General features: G+C 57.3%; 4 protein-coding genes across 5 annotated transcripts in view; 1 reads left to right on the plus strand and 3 right to left on the minus strand.

Moving 5' to 3' along the window:
- Positions 1 to 7: 7 nt before the first annotated feature.
- On the minus strand, positions 8 to 1,373 carry RPL36 (ribosomal protein L36). Its single transcript, XM_012646214.1, has 4 exons — positions 1,338 to 1,373; positions 1,058 to 1,152; positions 227 to 361; positions 8 to 147 (listed from the first exon to the last, which is right to left on the minus strand). The coding sequence occupies exons 2-4, from the start codon at positions 1,148 to 1,150 to the stop codon at positions 58 to 60; spliced, it is 318 nt and encodes a 105-aa protein (XP_012501668.1). The 5' UTR covers positions 1,151 to 1,152; positions 1,338 to 1,373; the 3' UTR covers positions 8 to 57.
- Positions 1,374 to 2,619: 1,246 nt separating this feature from the next.
- HSD11B1L (hydroxysteroid (11-beta) dehydrogenase 1-like) lies at positions 2,620 to 6,914 on the minus strand. 2 transcript variants are annotated; one of them, XM_012646215.1, is made up of 8 exons: positions 6,812 to 6,914; positions 5,281 to 5,399; positions 5,075 to 5,205; positions 4,436 to 4,547; positions 4,023 to 4,114; positions 3,689 to 3,782; positions 3,409 to 3,574; positions 2,620 to 3,325 (listed from the first exon to the last, which is right to left on the minus strand). In XM_012646215.1, the coding sequence occupies exons 2-8, from the start codon at positions 5,351 to 5,353 to the stop codon at positions 3,130 to 3,132; spliced, it is 864 nt and encodes a 287-aa protein (XP_012501669.1). In that variant the 5' UTR covers positions 5,354 to 5,399; positions 6,812 to 6,914; the 3' UTR covers positions 2,620 to 3,129. The 2 variants fall into 2 exon arrangements, with proteins under 2 accessions (XP_012501669.1, XP_012501670.1); XM_012646216.1 differs by having other exon boundaries at positions 3,689 to 3,839.
- A 524-nt stretch (positions 6,915 to 7,438) lies between these two features.
- Positions 7,439 to 9,280, plus strand: LOC105811922 (chromosome unknown open reading frame, human C19orf70). The gene is made up of 4 exons (XM_012646217.1): positions 7,439 to 7,625; positions 8,279 to 8,456; positions 8,607 to 8,658; positions 9,051 to 9,280. Exons 1-4 carry the CDS (start codon positions 7,597 to 7,599, stop codon positions 9,146 to 9,148), a joined length of 357 nt encoding a protein of 118 aa, XP_012501671.1. The 5' UTR covers positions 7,439 to 7,596; the 3' UTR covers positions 9,149 to 9,280.
- A 4,672-nt stretch (positions 9,281 to 13,952) lies between these two features.
- SAFB (scaffold attachment factor B) overlaps positions 13,953 to 17,945 on the minus strand; it is a 78,704-nt gene continuing 74,711 nt past the window's right edge. The window contains exons 17-20 of the mRNA XM_012646127.1: positions 15,251 to 15,369; positions 14,974 to 15,077; positions 14,547 to 14,613; positions 13,953 to 14,255 (exon numbers count right to left, since the gene is read on the minus strand). Coding sequence (XP_012501581.1) covers positions 14,126 to 14,255; positions 14,547 to 14,613; positions 14,974 to 15,077; positions 15,251 to 15,369 — 420 coding nt within the window. The 3' untranslated portion in view covers positions 13,953 to 14,125. The remainder of the gene's footprint in view (positions 14,256 to 14,546; positions 14,614 to 14,973; positions 15,078 to 15,250; positions 15,370 to 17,945) is intronic.

Genomic DNA, 17,945 nt, shown 5'->3' on the forward strand with positions numbered 1-17,945 from the left:
CACAGGCTGTGTGTGTGTTAAGGTTTATTGTGCGCGGGGACAAGAGGGGAGAGGGGCTCAGTCCTTCTTGGCGGCGGCTTTCCTCATGGCGGCCAGGACGTTGCTCAGCTCCTCCCGCTTCCTCTTAGCGCGGATGTGTGTCCCCACCTGCCAGGCGAGGAAAGCCACCCGTCAGCCAGGCCCCCCCCAGTCCCGCCCTGTGCCCGACCGCCGGCAGCCCACGTACCCTCTTCTTGATGAACTTGAGGGCCCGTTTGTCCTTGGAGACCTTGAGCAGCTCCATGGCGCGCCGCTCATAGGGGGCGAAGCCGCACACCTCCCGGATCATGTCCCGCACGAACTTGGTGTGCTTGGTGAGGCGCTGAGGGGCAAGGCAGGCAGGTCAGGGCGGGGACTCCGAGGCCAGCCCACTCGGCCCTCCCCGCGCCCCGTTAGCCTCACGCTGTGCCTCGGTATCCCCGGCTGCATTCCTCCCCGCTACTTGTAACAGAGAATTCAGAAAGAATTCACGGGTGCAGCTTTTCACCCCGTCCGCACAGGGAAGCGCAAGCGCTCCCCCAAGTCCCAGCGTTCTCGACGCCGGCAGGACCCTCCTGCCCTTCGCACGGGCTGTTCCCCGCGCCAGGAATCCCCGCACACTGGGCGCAGGCGAGGCACGCGGGGAAGCCCCCCGAATGAAGGCGCCCACGACCCGTGACAAACAGGAAATCCCCCAACCTGACACTCAAGGCCTCATCTTTGCCCTTCCCCGTTCCAACCCCGACCCAGCTGCCGTTCTACTGGCGAACTCCTCCTCATGCATCAAAACCCCAAACCCGCTCGCACACGCCGCCCCCTGAAGTCGCGCTCTCTGCTCCAACCTCGGCCCCACGGGCGGAGAGCGCCAAGATGGGTGTTCGTGTTCACACGCTGGTCCGGCAAGTCCGGCTCCCCTCCCTTTCTTCCACTAGAGCGCCCCAGAACTCCCCCTGGGAACCCCAGACGGCCCGACCGCGCTCCTCCGCGCCCGGAGCCTCTGCCCAGCCGCGCGGCCCCGACGGCGCGCCCCGGCACTCACCCCGCGGCGGCGGCTGTGCCTCGGCTTGCTCACGTTCTTGGTCACCTTGTGGCCCTTGTTGAGGCCCACGGCCATGGGGTAGCGCAGCGCCATGACTGCGGACAGCAGCGGAGACGGGGAGGAAGTGAGTCCCGGCTCGGTTCCCGAGGCTCGGAACCCCGCGCCCTGGCTCCTTCGGGCTCGCCTGCCGTGCCCAGCCATCCTCCAACTCGCTCACCGGGCCCCGGCAGCCCGGGGGCCCGGATGGTGGCGGATCTGGGCCGCGCGCGAGCGTACCTACCTGGAATCCCTGATGGCGGCCGCACCGGAAGGGCTCGCGCCGCGCGGAACCCTGGGATATCTACCCGCCGTGGGACGCGCGGGCCAGAGAGGCGAGAATGGTGCGCGCGCCCCCTGGCGGCTGGAGGATTCCCTGCGTTTCCCCCCTGAGCATGCGCAACCAGGCTCCGTGAGCGTGCGTATTTATAACACAGAACCCGAGACCAGGAGTCGGAGCCGGTGGGCGTGGCTGTGGCTGCGTGAATCCCCCCCCCGTCTCTAGGTGAAGAGTTCGAATCCCAACTCCGTCACTCGCTAGCTGACGCTGCGCCAGCGACTTCGATTTCTCCCAGAACCTCAATTTCTCCATCTATAGAATGAGGATAATGTCTCGTTTGAACACGATATACCTGTACCTGGAACAAAAGAAAACGTCCATTAACGAGGGTATTGGTTTCATTATGCATAGGGTGAAGCTCTGGGCTAGGTCTGAGAAACGCAATGTGTTCTAGTGCCCCCTGGTGGCATTTGATCTAATTTTCGGTAATGCGGGGATGGACGCTAAATAACTTTGAATCAGGTGGTGGAAACAAACAAAAGATTCAGGTTTTTCTCTTTCAATCCTGCTTACCTCCAAGAGAGTTTCAATTTAGGACTGGCCTGATTGGGGTTAGGCCTTCTAACACCTGCTAAACTTAGAGTCTTGGACAGCCCACAGTAGCTAACATTTTATTTATGTAAAATTGTATTCATCCAACAGTTTTTATTTTTGCAGTTTCTTTTTCTTTATGCAACTGGTTTGCCATTTGCGGGGCGGGGGAGAGTGTCAGATTTCAATGAATTGATGTGAATATCGGCGATGTGTAGACATAGCCCACCCCTTGCCCGACACAGGGACAGTCCTGGCACCAGAACCCTAGGAATTCCCCTAAGCTTCAGTGTTCTCATCTGCACAACAGAGACAATTGTAGCACCACCCTCCGGCTGTGAAGATGCCACGAGATGATGGAAGTCAAGGGCTTAGGGCCCGATGCATGTTGTTGACGATGCACAAACGACGCACCGCATGCTGCAGACACAGCCTTGCCCCACCACGGTGCCCTCCCTCCGCCCCTGACCTCCTGACCTGAGCGAGGTCCATCCCTCTCGCTCTCAGCCTCCACTTCCCCATCTGTGAAATGGGGCTGAGAGTAACGGTCCCGGTACACACGCACCCTCCCCCTGCCCACAGCCAGAAAATTAGAGGGACCAAGGAATTTGAACAGATATGCAAGGGAGGAAGGATTTTTATTACGAAACGGGAAGCTGGGTCCGGCCCACAACACGCTCTTTCCCTCCTCCTCCTCTAACACGTGTGTACCCGGGGGTGTCAAGCGCACCAGAGACCCCAGCTGGGGGAAGCCGGCAGGGGTGGGGGGTGCTCCCAGATTGAATGAGTGGAAAGAGTAAATGAAGGACTCAGAGGTTCAGATGGGACATGGAGAGGGCTCCAGGGGTGGCGTGACCCGGGGCAGGTCACGTCACCTGCCTGAACCTCAGTCTCCTGGTCTGCAAATGGAAGCAGTAATCATGTCATCGATGACGGCCACGAAGACGGCGGTGGCGCCTTCCAAGTCCCGGACAAGGGCCTAGCACAACGGGCTGCGCTCACAGCCACAGCTGAGACTAGGTCCAGGTGCTGGCGGTTTTTCCTGGTTTTGCGTTTCTGTGCTGATGGCTCTATCTCGGGCTGCAGCCACCCTCTCGGAGGTGTCTCTGTTCGTGTCCCGGGCGGAGCGCCCCTCTCTGGAAGGTGAGGGGCCCCACCCCGGGGCTCAGGCGGCAGCCGCAGCCGAGACGTTCAGGTCCTGGTGGATGAACCAGGCCCGCGGGCGCGGGAGCCAGCCCCGCAGCAGGCACAGCAGGTGGAAGCGCCACGGGTAGAAGACTCCGGAGGCGCGCGTGGCCCCGCCACGGATCACCGCCAGGGCAGCCCTGGGCCCCGGGGCCGCCTTGGCCCGCGTGACGCCCCTGGGGACGGGAGGGCGCGGTGGAACCAGGGCTGGGCGGTCCCCCAAGCCCCCCGCCTGGCCCCAGCCCGCGCGCGGCCTCACCTGACGCCCTCGGTGGCGGGGGCGCGGTCCCCGAGTCCCAGCACACACATGGTAATGGCCACATCCACGTCCTGCACGTTCAGCTCGCGCCGCAGGGAGCCGAAGAAGCCGTCCAGCGCGAACTTGGCCGCCGAGTAGGGCGCGGAGAAGGACGTGGGCACGCGGCCTGGGGGGCGGGGCGGCAGCTGAGCGGCGACACCTTGCCTGCTCTCCTTCGGGAAGCCTTCCCGCCCGCTCCAGGCTCGCCCGCGCCGCCCGCGGAGCTGGGCCGCGCACGCACCGAGCAGCGAGGACACCACCACCAGGGAACCCTTGCTGTCAGTCAGGCTCGGCAGCGCCCGCGAAGTCAGCTGCACGTAACTCAGCAAGTTCACCTGCAGGCGGCGACCGCGAGTCACCAGGCGGAGGCGGAGCCCGGGGCGGGGCCTAGACTCAGAAGAGGGTGGAGCCTAGAATCCCGGCCGGCCGGGCCCGAGGACTGAGCACGGCCCAGGGGCGGGGCCAAGGGCGGGAGGGGCGTAGCAAAGGACGGGGGCGGGGCCAGGACCGGGAGGGCGGAGCCCGGGCAAGGGGCGCAGGGAGCCCTGAGCCCGGCCGCTGCGGGAGCGGAGCACCTGCAAGAGTCCGCGTGTCGCCTGGGCGCTGCGGGCCCGTGTGCCGGCTGGGGCGCTGCCGACGTGGTTCAGCACGAGGTAGTCCAGGCCGCCTGGGCCAGAAAGGCCGGTCAGCCCGAGGCTACCTTCGGAGGCCCCGCCCCTGGGCGCGATCAACCCCGTCCCAAACCCCGCCCCCTGAGAGGCCCCGCCCCCAGAGAGCTGCCCAGGTGAGCTCTGCCCCTAGGACTCCCTGCATTGAACCCCGTCCAGAGTTCCGCCCCCAGTGCAATGAGGCCCCACCCCCGGCCACGCCCCCGGACCACACAAGTCTCCGCCCTCAGACGTCCCTTACTATCACACCCCCACCCCAATTCCGGTCCTGCCCCTAAGGCCACGGTCCCGGACTCTGGACTCCAGGCCCCGCCCCTCACCCAGCTTGTCCAGGGCAAACTGCACCACGTGCTCGGGCGCCTCGGGGGAGGCCATGTCCGCCGCGATGTAGAAGACCTTGGGGGCGCCCAGCTTCCGGCAGTTCCCTACCACCTGGTGGGGCCAGAGCTGCCCGTGGGCCTCTCATCCCAAGCTGGCCCCCCTCCACCTGCAGGGGCCCTGCTCTGCTCTGAGCCTCGGGTCCCATTCAGCATCATTCCCAAAGCTTTACCTCTTTGGGGGCCCAAACATAAAATTTCCACAGTTCTGGCTTCTCTTGAAAATTTGGAAGGTTTGTCTCCAAGAGCGGTCCAGTCCCTTGAAGTAGCAACGGGCCGTTGCTAATAAGTGCCTCCCCCCTTTGAGTTTGAGCACCTTGGCTATCGGCACAGGCACGACACTATCAATACTCCCATTTAGTGAGGAATGCCCCCTGCAACTGCATCAGGACAACGCCATGACTCATGAGAAGGTACTTTGCCTCCCTTTTTGCAAATGAGGAAACTGAAGCTCAGAGAGGTTAGGTGACTTGCCCAAGGTCACACAGGAAGCCTGGATCATTTCAGGGATTCAAACCCAGTTCTTCTTCACCCCACCCCCACTAGCACCCGCACCATTCAACTGGACACGGGTGGTCTTACCTTCTGCAGGAGGGCCTCGGTGTAGGCAGTGAGCACCAGGTGCGAGCCCAGGCGGGCGTAGTGGTACGCCAGCTCCTCACCCACACCCGCACCGGCCCCCGTCAGCAGCACGCGGGCGCCTTGGAGGCTGGCTGGCAGGGAGCAGGGGGAGTCAGCCTTAGGGGAGGCCAGCCCGATTTCTCCCTCCCCCGCCCCCAGCTGCTCACCTGGGTCGAAGTTGTCGTCCCAATAGTAGGCGAAGAACAGGGCCCCCAGCGCTGTGAGGAGCAGCACCTTCATGGCCCTCCGTGGGCCTGCAGCAGGAGAGAGGGTGGGCAGCACAGGCCTGGCCCACAGCCAGGCTTTGATGAGCCTTTGGTGATGCTGCCTGCCGTGGACCTGCCCCCTCCTTTCCACCTCCATGGCAACCATCTGTCCAGGCCACCGCTGTGGCTCAACTCCCTCCACCCAGCAGCCGAATCATATCTTGCCTCCTCCTCAGCTGAAAATCCTTTCGGATTCATTTTAGGATAAAAACTAGACTCCTGGATGGCCAAAAAGGCCCTGCATGGACCACCCCTACTTGCCCACTCTGCTCTGCTAGAGCAGCTTCTTCTTCACCATGCTGCCTCAGGGCCTTTGCACTGGCTGTTCCTGCTGATTGGAAGGCTCTTCCCCATGAGGGCAGGAAGGAAATGAACATCTGTTTCTGTTTCGTTCACTATTGGGTCTTCATTACCCCAAACGGTGCCAGGCACACAGTAGGAGCTCAATAGATACTAGATTGACAATGCAGTGATATGAGGAACGTGGGAGGTGAGAGCTGGGGGAGTCCAGGGAGACAGCTCTGTCTGGAGATGCTCACAAGGAAGGAGGTGGACACGCAGGGCTGGGGTTGGAGACAGAGGTGCCCGTGTCATCGGGGTTCACATGTGACCTCAGCTGTGGGAGCTGATTTACTTGTTCCAGGGAGAAGGTGAAACAGAAAAACAGGCCAGGTTCTTAAAGTTCCAGGGATTATAGGTCTTCCCCAGAAAGGGCACAGACCTATCACATCTTTGGGTTTCTGTCCCCTAAACTCGATGGGATGAGGACAGGGGGAGTTCCCGAACCCATGGAGCTGAGAGGGACCAGGTGGAGGTGGTGGGGTTGGGGAGTCCCCACATCTTCAATCTCTGGGTCCGGCCCTACAGTCTCTGCCCCTGATGTTCTCTTAGCGTGTTCCCTTGACATCCTCCAGGAACCCCAGGCTCAGCATCTGACCTCAAACCTGCCTCTTCCCAGGTCACCACTACCAGGATGGCGCCACTGTAGCCCATCCTCGGAGAGTAGGCCCGGTGCTGGCCTCACCTCCTCCCATCCGTTGTCCCCCAGGGCCTGCTGGTCCCCAGGTCGCACCAGTTCTCTCTCAGAAATCTCTCTCCCACTGTCCCCTCCCCAGGGCGCATCACTTGCCTCCTGGCCCCTGCCCCCTGCCCTGGCCCCGGGGCTTCCCCACCTACACTGTGGCTTCCCCACCTCACACGGGTTCCCTGCAGCCTCTCCTCCCCACACAGCCAAAGGGATCTTTGTCATAAGAAATCTGGCCGTGCCCCTTCCTGCTCCAAACCGTCTCAGGGCTCTCCCCGGCCCCGATGGAGACCAAGCTCCACACCCAGCCCAAAGCCCAGGGGTTCTGGCCCCTGCCTGCCTATCTCAGCTTTCCCTCTGAACAAAGGGGGCGTGTGGCCCGCCGCGAGGTCCCAGCCACACACTCACCCACTCAGGCCTTTGTTTCCCCCGCCAAAGGGGCCGGGGGCCCAGCCTGGGAACCACACGAACGCCCTCGGGCCTCTCGCCCTGGCCGCGTCCGGCCGGGTCCCGGACCGCGCCCCCTTCCCGGTTGGGCCCGAGTCACGTGACTCCGAACCCACCTCCTCGAGGGCGGGAGGGAGGGGCCAGGTCGTGGGGACCGCGCGCCTGAGCGTTGCCAGGCAACGGCCTCCGCGGGACTCTCCGCCTCCCAGTCTCGGCCCCGCCCACTAGATGGAGGCGCCACACCCGGATGTGATCACGTGACTTCGGGCCCGCCCCTCTAGAACAATCCCGCCCTCGTGTTGCCGTGACATCTGCCTTCTAGGCTCACTCTTCCTAAGTCCGCGCCTTTAGTCCCCCGCGCGGGCGCGGGTGGATCTCTCGGGCTCCGAGATCTTCTCGGGTCACACTCAGGTTTCACTCAAGAAACTCGAGGCCTTTTTCCCCTCACTCCGCCAGGGCCAGTTGGGCTGACTACATTTCCCAGAAGGCTTCGCAAACAGGCGGTTGACGGGGCGGTGCCGACTACATTTCCCAGACAGCTTTGCGGCGGCCCGGGCCCGGGGAAGGGAGCATTTCCCAGACGCCTTTCGCAGCCCTTTTCCGGCGTCTCAGAGCCGTAACGAGACTCCGACTCCCGGAGGCTTTTGAGGCTGAGAAGAAAGACTACATTTCCCAGAGGCCTCTGCGCCGTCGCGGCCGGAAGCGGCGGGCGAGTCTAGTGTCCTTGCGCGCGGAGCCGAGTGACCATGGTGTCCCGGGTGTGGTCGCTGATGAGGTGCGTGGGGCCGCGGGACGTCCCCCTCCTATAGGCACCCCCCCTCCGGTTTGGTCCCGATCTGTTCTTTGCTTCCCATAGTGTCAGCTCCTCCGCCCACGTGGCCCACATAGGGAAACTGAGGGTCAAGTGTGGTGGGGCTTCCCGACGTCGCCGATCGTCCCCCAGCGAGTCTTGTCATCCCACTCAAGGGGTGGGCGACTCCTCCGAGCCTCAGTTGCTTCATCTGTGAAGTGGGAATGCCCGGTGAAACCTGCTGCTTGCCGTGATGGGGAGGTTAATGCATGCCCAGAGCAGCGAGTGACATACAGGAAGCGCCCAGGGACACTTAGAAAAACCCCTGGGTTGCTCGCGGAGCGTCCCTACCTAGGCAGGAAGGCTTCTAGAAAGTCAGAGGACTTAACGTCTTCACTGTCCCTTGCTCTCGGACTTGGAGTGACCAACTATCCCTCTCCCGGCGTCACTTTGCCGGTTAAAGTGGTATTAAGTCGCCCTGCTTTGCACACTGTACATTGCGTGCCTTTGGTGCCACAGTGTGTCACTCTCTGGACTGTGAGCCCTTGGGAGGGTCTAACTCCTCCCTGGAGGCCTAGACCCTTGTGGGTGGCCAGCAGTGTCCACTGAGCTTCTGTCCCTTCCTTCCTTGCCTACAGGTTCCTCATCAAGGGCAGTGTGGCTGGGGGCGCCGTCTACCTGGTGTACGATCAGGAGCTTCTGGGGCCCAGCGACAAGAGCGAGGCAGCCCTGCGGAAGGCCGGGGAGGTGGTCCCCCCGGCCATGTACCAGTTCAGCCAGTACGTGTGTGACCAGACAGGCCTGCAGATACCCAAGGTACCCAGGGCTGGGAGTGAGGCCAGGGCTTGGCGGGAGTTTGGCTCTGGGGTCCCTCCAGCCCTGCTTGGTGTCTTCTGCTCTGGTGCTGGCCTGATCCCAAGGCCTGAGCACCTTTCACCAGCCTGTTCTGCCCATCTTTCTTCCCAGCTCCCAGCCCCTCCAAAGATTTACTTTCCGATCCGTGACTCCTGGAATTCAGGTAGGCACCCCCAGTCCCTTTGCTTGGGAGGTGGCCCCAGACACTCCAGGCTAGCACCCTCTATGCTTCCTGGCCATTCCTTTCCGTTCGTCCCTGTTTCTGCCGTGTGCATCTCCTACGGATCTAGAGAGGAGTGGAGATTCCAGGGAGGGGGCCACGAGGGAGTCTCCTTAGAGGGCCGGGCTGTGCATTGTCCGGTAGAATGGGATGTAGGAGCCCATTATGGAACTTGTCCTGTGAGCTTGGCCAAGACAAGGCCCCGCCTCTCGTCTGCCTCAGTTTCTCTGCTGGATGTTGTGCCTCTACAAAAGCCTTGCCAACCTAGAGTTTTTCCTGGGCCTTGGCCAAGGCTGGGCAGGGGACCTCACTGGGTGGCTGTGCCCTCTCCACAGGTATCATCACAGTGATTTCGGCTCTGTCAGTGGCCCCCTCCAAGGCCTGCGAGTACTCCAAGGAGGGCTGGGAATACGTGAAGGGGCGTACCAAGTAGTGAGTCAGCGGAGGCTGCCTGCCCCGGGTCAGAACAGGCAGGGACGCCACCGACCTGAAGGTTCCAGACTGGGACCCCCACTCCAAGGGCAGCTCCCGGCCTTGCCGGCCCAATAAAGGACTTCGGAAGTGTTCCCTGACCCGTGTGCTGGCGGGGGGCGGAGGGGGCGCACGGGGTGCGCCTGCTGGTGCCCAGAGTGCCAGGGCCTGGGCTTCTGGTTCCTGGTGGCTCCTAAGGGCCTGACTCTGACTGCAGGCCGTGGTTCACCCGTTGCCGTCTGGGCCCTCGACAGTTGCTCCTGCTGCTCTGCAGGCAGTGCTCAGGGCCCCAGGAAGGGTGGGGAACGTGCCGAGAGCAAGCCCCGGCTGGGGGTTCTCAGTGCTGGAGGGCTGACCCCAGGGTGGGGCAGTCTGGGAGCCGGGGCTTTGTGGGGATGGGCAGAATTGGGGTCTCTTTCACTGTTCAACAGGGCAGGAGCCCCCAAGGCTGCTGATCCTCCATCTTGCTCCGTTTCCCAGTCCATGGTCTTGTCCCAGCCCTTCTTCTGGTCTCCACTCTCATCCCACTCTCCCCCTCTCCCTGACAACCCTGGTGATTCCTGGCGAGAACAGGCTGGGTTTGTTGCCTTTCAGAGGGTCTTCCCAAGCCCATCTCCCAGACGTCCCCTTCTCCCCTGGGATGCTGCCCCTGCCACACGTTGCCTCAGCTGCCTGGCTGCCTGAATGTGTCTCCCCCATCAGGCTGTGAGCTCCGGGAGGGTGGGCCTGTGCAGGGGCTCCCTGCAAGGCCCCCAGCACCCAGCCACAACGGGCATCCCAGAAGGTTGGTGATGGCAAGAAGCTTGTGCCAGGAAACCAGAGTCCAGTGTCCCCAGACGGGAGGGAGCGGGCTGGGGTGGCAGCCAGACACCTTTCCAGGACGTGCCCACAAGCACAGGTGGTCCCTGAACTGGACTAGGATCCCCTGATCCTGAGAGATCTGGGGTTTATGTTGCTCGGTATAAGGGACAGAGCTCGGGGTGGGGGGCAGATATTATGGACAAGGGGTGCAAAGACCACCTGGAGGGACAGTTCTCTAGTCTGACTCCGCAGTAGGGAGGAGTGAGCAGCTGCCTGCCGGGCCCCTGCACCTCCATCCTGGCATCCGAGTCCTGCAGCTCCGTGAATGTGGCCGTGAAGTTCCCCTGGGCAACAGGCTTCATCCCATGGGTCTGTCCTGGCCCACCAGCTGACACGTGTGCAGGGATGTGTCTGTGGTCAGGGGAGTGAGGGGGCCGTGGGACGGGCGACCTGGGTAGGCAGGAAGAGGCTGGGGAAGCATGTGGCCACACTCACAGCCCTACACACTCTCTAGCAACATGGGCCAGGGGAGGGGTGGGCCATTTTACGGATGAGGAAAGTAAGGCCCAGGGTTGGACTGCGAAGCAAGGCAGGGTTGGTGTGTGGCACAGTGTCACTTGGACAGCTGGAAGCAGCGTTCTCAGAAGACGATTTTGGCTGTGGCAGGCTGGGCGAGGAACAGGCCCGGGGGAAGCTAGTGTGTGACGTTGTTAGCTGGTCACTACAGCTGCTCCCATGGCCCTGCGCCTGCTTTGCGTGGGCCCTAACTGGTGGCAGGAGGTGATGGTGCAGGAACAGGATATTGTAAGGGGTGGCTGATGCAGAAGCGGATGTGACTAGGAGCAACATGAGCCCCAAGGACCCCCAAAGACACCGGCTGGGGCTGGGCTCAGGGCCTCTGTGAGCAAAGCCCAGCCCGCCCTTGGATCCATGCGTATGGGTGCCACGCGGACCTGCAGCAGCCTGGGTTTGCCCCGTATATGGGCTGAGGGCCGAGCCACATTTAATTAAATGTGAAAAGACACGGTGGCACCCAAAGCAGCCATGTGTTTCCCCATCTCACTTGGCCCCTGAAATGACTTTGCTGTCAACAGTGATCCTGGTGAACCTGAACTTGGGAGCTGCTCTCTCTATATATATAGCCTTGGTAAAATTAGGGTTTTTGTAGCTGAAGAGGGTGCTGGGGGGAGAAGGCTGGTCCTGCAATGAGGCCCTGTATCGAAGAATCCTCAGAACAACCCAGTAGCTCCATTTCACAGATAAGCAAATGGAGGCTGGGAGAACAAGGAGCTTGCCCCAAGCATGCGACAGAAGAGGCAGAAGAGAGGAACAATGCTCTTAACCCCATGGCTGGGCGTGGGAGGTGGCTGGAGGCCTGACTGGAGAAGAGATGGTCTGCAACGGTGCCGGCAAAACTGGACATCCCCACGCAAGAGTGGGCCGGGCGCGGTGGCTCACGCCTGTAATCCTAGCACTCTGGGAGGCCGAGGCGGGTGGATTGCTCAAGGTCAGGAATTGGAGACCAGCCTGAGCAAGAGTGAGACCCCGTCTCTACTAAAAAATAGAAAGAAATGATCTGGACAACTAAAAATATATATATAAAAAATTAGCCAGGCACGGTGGCGCATGCCTGTAGTCCCAGCTACTCGGGAGGCTGAGGCAGGAGGATTGCTTGAGCCCAGATGTTTGAGGTTGCTGTGAGCTAGGCTGAAGCCACGGCACTCTAACCCGGGCAACAGAGTGAGACTCTGTCTCCAAAAAAAAAAAAAAAAAAGAGTGAAGTCAGACCCTCACCTAACACCATATACAAAGAATCACTCAACATGAATTGAAGACCTAAACCTGAGACCCCAAACGGTAAAACTCTTAGAAGGAAACGTAGGGATTTGGCAATGATTTCCTGCACATGACACGGTTAAGTACAGGCAAGAAAAGGAAAACTAGATAAAGTCAACTTTATCAAAATTAAAAACTTTTATGCAACAAAGTACACTATCAGCCAGGTACAGTGGTGGCGCGCACCTGTAGTCCTAGTTACTCAGGAGGCGGAGGCAGGAGGATGGTGTGATCCTGGGAGTTGGAGTTTGCAGTGAGCTATGATTGTGCCTATGAACAGCCACTGCACTCCGGCCTGGCAACATAGCAAGACTGTAGCTCTAAAAATGTATGAAAAAAAGAGTTCACCACCAAGAGTGGAAAAGACAGTCCACAGGATGGCAGGAAATATTCACAAGCCATGTATCTCGTAAGGGCTTAATGACAAGAATATATGAAGACTCCAACTCAAAACCAAAACAGAACAACCCAATTCAGAAGCAGGCAAAAGACTTGAATAGACATTTCTTTAAAGAAGATATGAGAGGCCGAGGTGGGAGGATCATTTGAGTCCGAGAATTGGAGGCTGCAGTGAGCTGTGATCACACCACTGCACTCCAGCCTGGGGAACAGAGAGAGACCCCATCTCTAAAAAAATAAATGACAAGAACAATAAGCACATGAAAAGATGCTCAACATCACTAAACATTAGGGAAATGCAAATGAAAACCACAATGTGATATTGTCACTTCACACTCATTAAGATGGCTTTTATAAAAAAGATGGAAAGTAAGTGTTGGCGAGGATATGAAGTTGGACCCATTGTGCGTTGCTGGTGGGAATGTAAAACGGTGCAGCTGCTGTGGAAAATACAGCCATTCCTCAGAACGCTAAACATAGAATTACTATATGCTCCCACTTACGTACCCAGAGGAGAAGGGACTCAAGACACCGCCACCGATGTCTGCAGCACTATTAACCACAATTAACAGGTGGAAGCAACCTGACTGTCCACTGACCGAGGAAGGGATGAGGAAAGTGTGGCGTATCCACACAGTAGCATTCAGCCATAGAAGGAATGCAGCACTGACACAGGATAGACGGTGGATGACCCTTGAGGACATCGTGCTCAGTGAAATAAGGCAGACACAGAAGGACAAATCCCGTGTGATTCCACTCACAAGAGGTCCCTAGAGTCATCAGATCCACAGAGACACAAAGTAGAATGGTGGGTGCCAGGGGCTGGGGAGTCAGTTCTTAATTCATGGGTACAGTTTGTGTTTGGGAGGGTTTAAAATTCTGGAGATGAACAGTGGCTGATGGTTATACAACACTGTGAATGTACATAACACCACTCAATTGTACACCTAAAAATGGTTAAAAGGGTAAATTTCATATAAAAATAGTATGCATTATATAAAAATAATACTCTATTAACAAAAAAAAAAGGCAAGGACACAAATTCTCCCCTGAAGGCTCCGGAAGGAATGCAGTCCTAGAGACAGCTTGCCTTTGGCCCAGTGAACAATGTGGACTTCTGGCCTCCAGAAATGTAAGACAATAAATTTATGTGTGCTCGCTTCGGCAGCACATATATTAAAATTGGAATGATACAGATAAGATTAGCATGGCCCCTGCACAAGGATGACATGCAAATTCGTGAAGTGCTCCATATTAGAAAAAAAAAATTTATGTTGTTTTAAGCCATTAAGTTTGAGGCAGTTGGTTACAGCAGCCCTAGGAAATTCCTATAGCCCCCTATATTCTGACGCATGTCAGTTCCTTGTGTCTGCCAGAAGTCACACTTGGTGTGACAGCTGTATTCAGCCACCGGCTAACACCACTAGACGCTGCCCCACAGCCCCTTCTGGTGGACAAGCATCTCCTGTGCCCAGGCTGCCACCATGGCTGCTCCACTGCCTCCTTTGTGGTCCCCCTCCCAACCTGAACCCTTGTTTCCGGAAGAATGCAGGATTCACCAGGGAGAAGACTTTGTGCACATCCTGCCTTTCAGTGAGACTGCAAGAGACCTGGCCACGGAAGTGGAGTGCAGCCCCAGACTACACCCGAGGCAGACTGCCCCCCCACAAAGCTAAGTATAATTTCATTTCACTGAAACAGCCAGAAATAACAAGGGATGACACTTTAAATAAAGGGTATATGAACAGAAACACATTTATTACAAAAAAAAACAAAAACAAATTCACATTGTGTTGAGCTATAATAGGGCAGCAGATAAAAAAAATATTTTTACACAGTTTAAGATAACTCCTAACAGAACATAGTCTTGTTGCCACATGACAGGACACAGGATTCAAAGAACTTAGTAGCGGCGAGTGAAGCGGGCGTCGCTGGGTCTGCTACCCCCACTCTGGCCTCCAAACCCGCCTTGCATTCTGCCCCGTGGGATGGGGTGGCCCCGGGAGGCCCCACCAGGGGCAAAGCTGCCACGCCTAGGAACAAATTCAGAATCTTTTGTCCAGGAAGCTCCTCCACTCTGGCCCCACTGCAACCCCCACGAACTCACTGGGGTTTGCCCGCAGGCAGGTGCCCTTCCTGAGCAACCCCCTCCAGCAGCAGACAGACTCTAAGGGCCTCGGATGACCAGCCTTGCATCACACTTGGGGGAAGGTGGCGTTAGCTGGGAACGCTCGGTTGCTTTTAAACCTTCACCGAGGTAGGCCAACACGCAGAGAAGGGAGGCACCACAGGAAGAGAGTAGTGTCACTGACAAAATGCCTTACCCTGACATCCCTCCCCGATTCATCATGTGGCCAGGCCCAGAGTGACCAGACATGCTTCTTTCACCACCTGGAAGAAAGACACTTTTCATAGAGCGTCGAGCACAGGATGTCAGTTACGGCACCCAGTTAATGCAGAACACGCAGACCCAGTGAGACGCCTCCGCACACGCACTGCACAACACGTCCAGCCTCAGTGTCCTGGTGGAGAGGACTCAGGAACACACCATGCCGGATTCCTGGGCCAGACCTCCAGACAGCAGAGTGTCTGTGGTGCTCACCCATCCATCCCTCTGTTCATTCGAGCGACTGCTAACGAGCACCTGCTCTGCTCCGGGAGGAGCTGGAGCCTAGCAGGATGGCTCCAGGCTCAATCTTTTCCACAGCTTCCCAACAAAGACACAAGTCTGGCCAGGAGCCCACTCCTCACCTTGCCACCTCTTGTGATCCCGGTCCATCATGCCCCCATCAGCCGAACCCTGCCATGCCCGGTCATCCTCTCTTCGGCCATGGTCCCCCCAGTCACGTCTGCCCCTTGAAAAAAGACATCTCTGATTTGGACTGCTCCCATCCCTTTGGGCAGGGGGCCTGGGAAACCGGGAACCGGCTGTTAGCCCAATGGGCTCGCTCAGCTCTCCCCCACATAATCCCTGATTGCAGTGGCTACCCCACCGTGGGACAGGCACTGTGGGGTGTAGGACACTAACCTGGGTGGAGGAGGCAGCCCCCGGCCTTCGCTCAGCCTCTTGTTGGAGCCGTAGCCCCCCCAGCCATCTCGAGAGTCCCGGCCATGGCGCTCTGGTCCTCCGTGGCGTTCAGGGTAATGCTGGATGATGAGGACCCAGAAAGAAGAGAAAGCTCCAGTATCAACTCCTGGATCCCAAGGCCCTCAGGCAACAGGATGACAATGACAACAGTAACTCCCACAAGTGCTGACAGGGCCTGGTGCTCCCACAACACAGCTGCCTCCCGGAACTCAGCAGGCCACGGCCATTCCCAAGCTCAGGGCCTGGCACAGGGGAGGTACTGGGGAGTTGATAAAGGAAACGCAGGGCCAACATTCACCCGAATACAAAGGCGGAGAGTTGAAGCACGGAAAGACTCCCAGCAGATGCTGGGGCCCAGTAACTGCTCAACACCAAGGAGGGCATCTCCATGGTGGGTCCCTTCAGCACGTCCAGAGCTGGGAGGGCCACCAGGGGCCACCAACTAAGATACTGCTCACAAGAGAGTGCTCGAGGACCCACAGCTCACACAGTTAGTCGCCACAAACTGTTTTCTCTTATCAACTGTCTATAATGTAAAGTTCAAGTTTATAACCTTTAACACATGCGAGTATGGGAAATACTTGAGTTTTAGAAGTTTCTTCCTTCCACAGCAAAGTAAGCAATACACATATAGCTATATGCGACACCGCGACCAACCTACTACCAGGTTCCTTATTACACAATGTTGTTAGCTATGCTATGACAGGATCTCTAAATACCATCCTCTTTTGTAAAAAGGATAACAATTTTACTAGAAATACTATCACGTAGTAAAATCCAACAGGGTTATTTTCCTCAAAACAAACACACACCACCCTGTATGCACGTTATGAGTAACTGCTGTTTACACAGGTATTTAATCCAATGCAGTGTTTCACTGTGACCATTTTTGCTCTTGCTCTGCCCAAGCTGTAGGATACCTGTCAGGCGGAGCTGGAGGGCAGCATCCCCTTGGCCAGCACAGGCCACGAGTTCCTATCCCTGTGCTCCTGCTATTTGACAGACAAAAGAGGAGGCTTCACACTCTATGCTCACTTCTTTGAGGGTCAAGGTTAATATTTACCCAAAGCCCGTTACTGTGGCTGGAAGAACTCTCCAGCCTGACTTTCACAGAAGCCAGTGAGATGGCTTTTGCTACACGGCCTGTTGCTCTATTTTCCACAGATATAGTGGCCTTTGGGGTTTTGCCCCTGGACCACATTTAAAGTGAGAAGAAACCAGCGAAGAGTCCTGGTAATGAAAACCGCTAGGATGCTTCCGGAAGGCCGAGTCATACAAATCCAAGTTCACCTCCCCTATTAAATGGAGAGCTCTGCCAGGGTGAAGCACGGATGGTGGCCTGTTCTTACGTGTCACTAGAGCAAGGTGGAGTCCTAACCACCACCTGGGACAGCACACCTGCGGCACCATCGCCTGGCTTATTCTCCCAAACATGGGCTCTGACACCACCCTCAACAAAATAAGGCAAAGAGGTTAATTTTGTCAGATGTACAAAGTGTAGCTTTGTTCCCTCAAGGACATGATCACAGCCACAGCATCCATGCAAGGCAGTGCTGCCAAATGCAAGAAGAGCTTCTTAAAATAAGACTCTCGAAATAATATATCTTTCTATTTTTTTTTTTTGAGACAGTCTTGCTCTGTTGCCCAGGCTAGAGTGCAGTGGCGTCATAACTCACTACAGCAGGCTCCAGCGATCCTTCCGCCTCAGCCTCCCTAGTAGCTGGGACTACAGGCAAGCATCATGACACCTGGTTGATTTTTCTATTTTTAGTACATATGGGGTTTCCTTCTTCCTCAGTCTGGTCTCAAATTCCTAAGGTCAAGCAATCCGCCTGCTGGGGCCTTCCAGAGTGCTAGGATTACAGGTGTGAGCGACTGCGCCTGGCCCTGAAATACTTCTGTAAATGATGTTAAAGGCATATTGATTTTCAAATAGGTACCTAGTTCTTTAACTATTTAGCCATCTACATCCCTCTCTAATAGCTTAACAGTGAACCAACAGTTTTCTGTTCAACCAGCCCGCATAATGAATCAACAAGGCCGCATAATGAATCAACAAGGCTCTGAAGTTCTGTGCTCCTTTCTTTCCAGTCACTTGTCACCATGTGCCATTTGGGGCAGAATCGATGTCTTATTTATCACTGGGTATGTGAGCAAAAAGAATCCAACTCTCTTTCCCATTCAGAAGAGCATTATGTGATAACCTGTTGAAAAGTAGCTAGTGTGAATGAAGAGCTCTGGGGAGCACGTGCAGGCAGAAATGCGAACCCCCTCATGTAAATCCCCCACTACCTACCCGGGAGGAATCACCACGCTCACTTCACAGCTGGACAAACAGTCTCGGTAGGAAGTGGTGACAAGTTATACCCCCAGCTCTGATACTGCAACCTGGGCTTTTAACCACTGGGCCACACTGCTCCATCAAAGAAAACCCAGAAGACTAGTCTAGTTTTGCTGCATGGAATGTAAGATTTACCTCCAGAAGCAGGGAGAAGGGAATCACGTGAGAGGCATGAAATTCCTCCCGAGGCAGAAGAGCATCCCCAAGACAGAGGGCAGGAACATGGGCACCCCCAGCCACATGACGTAATCGAGGGAGGACGATGAGATTGAAAAGTGAAGCTTCTGCTAGAGC

This window comes from Propithecus coquereli, unplaced genomic scaffold (assembly GCF_000956105.1).
Source record: "Propithecus coquereli isolate 6110/MARCELLA unplaced genomic scaffold, Pcoq_1.0 Scaffold241, whole genome shotgun sequence".
Classification (NCBI taxonomy): Eukaryota; Metazoa; Chordata; class Mammalia; order Primates; family Indriidae; genus Propithecus; species Propithecus coquereli.

What these genes read in the sequence shown, in the direction of transcription:
- RPL36 (XM_012646214.1), bottom strand. Translation starts at nt 1,150, where the DNA reads ATGGCGCTGCGCTACCCCATGGCCGTGGGCCTCAACAAGGGCCACAAG. An exon ending in GGCACAGCCGCCGCCGCGGG is followed by an intron (nt 362 to 1,057) that starts GTGAGTGCCGGG and finishes CTTGCCCCTCAG; the next exon opens with CGCCTCACCAAGCACACCAA. An exon ending in TCAAGTTCATCAAGAAGAGG is followed by an intron (nt 148 to 226) that starts GTACGTGGGCTG and finishes CTCGCCTGGCAG; the next exon opens with GTGGGGACACACATCCGCGC.
- HSD11B1L (XM_012646216.1), bottom strand. Translation starts at nt 5,353, where the DNA reads ATGAAGGTGCTGCTCCTCACAGCGCTGGGGGCCCTGTTCTTCGCCTAC. An exon ending in GTTTGCCCTGGACAAGCTGG is followed by an intron (nt 4,115 to 4,435) that starts GTGAGGGGCGGG and finishes TTTCTGGCCCAG; the next exon opens with GCGGCCTGGACTACCTCGTG. An exon ending in CGACACGCGGACTCTTGCAG is followed by an intron (nt 3,840 to 4,022) that starts GTGCTCCGCTCC and finishes CCCTCTTCTGAG; the next exon opens with TCTAGGCCCCGCCCCGGGCT.
- LOC105811922 (XM_012646217.1), top strand. Translation starts at nt 7,597, where the DNA reads ATGGTGTCCCGGGTGTGGTCGCTGATGAG. An exon ending in CAGGCCTGCAGATACCCAAG is followed by an intron (nt 8,457 to 8,606) that starts GTACCCAGGGCT and finishes CTTTCTTCCCAG; the next exon opens with CTCCCAGCCCCTCCAAAGAT. An exon ending in CCGTGACTCCTGGAATTCAG is followed by an intron (nt 8,659 to 9,050) that starts GTAGGCACCCCC and finishes CCCTCTCCACAG; the next exon opens with GTATCATCACAGTGATTTCG.